Source organism: Lycium barbarum, chromosome 2, assembly GCF_019175385.1.
Source record: "Lycium barbarum isolate Lr01 chromosome 2, ASM1917538v2, whole genome shotgun sequence".
Lineage (NCBI taxonomy): Eukaryota > Viridiplantae > Streptophyta > Magnoliopsida > Solanales > Solanaceae > Lycium > Lycium barbarum.
This window is the reverse complement of record NC_083338.1, coordinates 57,952,015-57,953,494: the sequence shown is the minus strand read 5'-3', so window position 1 is coordinate 57,953,494 and position 1,480 is coordinate 57,952,015. Positions and strand designations below refer to the sequence as shown.

Below are 1,480 nucleotides of genomic sequence, written 5' to 3'. Positions count from 1 at the left end.
TAAAGACTGTTTGCATCGGTTAAGTAAACTGTCACCCAATGGCTAAGAGACACGTGGCTATTGGCATGGAGGTGTCGTTTAAATGTGTATTTTATCAGTGTGATTAGACATGAAACGCCAATATTCTGAAAATGCAATCATTACACTACTTAGTTCCGCATGATAAGGGTTTTAATTGGGGAGTATAGATCTCCCAAAGGAATATTAATTTCCTAAATATGAACCAGTATAGACCAATGGATTGGTTTATTATAAACACGCATAGAGTCTATGATAGACTAAAACAAAGTCGATTAATATTGAACTAATACAATAAAAATACATTCAAATTATAAAAAATCAAGTGGGATGCTCTCTCAAATATCGACACGTTATTTTCTTGTGACCAGCCCCCTTGCAAATCGAGCACTTGTTTCTCGTCCCTTTGCTACTTCCCCTGGACTTGAAAGATTCCGCAACGCCACGAATACACTTCACTCTCTTCCTTCCAAGTGTGGGGTCGTAAGGGGGTGGAGGAATATACATGCTTGCGTACTTCTCTGGGACTTCCCATTCTGACTCTGCAGGGACTACATTAATAGTTTCACCAAATGCAATAATGTAAGGCTGAACTTTATACATGGGCGAGGAATACTCGTAGATGCTTGAACCATAATCAGGATGGTACTTCAATCTCAAGACTGCCATCGTGTGAGCGCACGATAATTTTACCACGTCGTCCTCTCTACAAGTACATGTTTTGTTCAGTAGATTGACTTTGGAAGTTAGGCCACTACCTACTACGGTGAATTCGTTGACATCCCCATTTATATTATTAACAAACAAGGAGTCGCCCTCATTCTTCTTTTCCCTTAGCGTCTTTTCAGCTAGAGGCACAAATAAATTGATTGAACTGCTGATATCTGCACGTCTGTGCCTAAAAATTTCAACAAACCTCCTAGAAATGGAAGTGAATAAAGCAGTCACAGGGTACTCTCTTTCATCCCTCAACATTGAGTTTAGCGACTCCCCTATGTTTGTGGTTAGCACATCATACCTATTTGCTGGAAAATATGCCCTGCTCCACTTATCAAATCCAATATTAAACTCGAGGCAAGTAGCAACTTCGGGGCATTTATTCCTTAATTGCTTAAAATGTTCATTGAACTCCTGGTAACCATATGCCTTTGCTGCATCATAGTACACATGAAGAGAATCTCCACATTGGAAATTTTTTCGAAGGTTATCACCAAGATGCTTCATGCATAGTCCATGATGAGCATGCTCGAAAATTCTGGAAACACTATTGGCTATGCTCTTGTGCCTATCAGAGATGATGCACAAGTATGGTTCATCGGCGATTATATACCTCAGCTACTTGAAGAAGTAGGTCCAGGATTCATCACACTCCTTTTTTGCCACGCAAAAAGCAATTGGATAGATATGGCTCTCAATATCCTGTGCGACGGCGGACAACAACACACCCTCATACTTGCCGTAT

The 1,480-nt window shown here is 40.3% G+C and overlaps 1 protein-coding gene across 1 annotated transcript; it reads right to left on the bottom strand.

The window, feature by feature from the left end:
• Positions 1-339: 339 nt before the first annotated feature.
• On the bottom strand, positions 340-1,242 carry LOC132628603 (uncharacterized). Its single transcript, XM_060344371.1, has one exon. The coding sequence runs from the start codon at positions 1,240-1,242 to the stop codon at positions 340-342; it is 903 nt and encodes a 300-aa protein (XP_060200354.1).
• Positions 1,243-1,480: the final 238 nt, after the last annotated feature.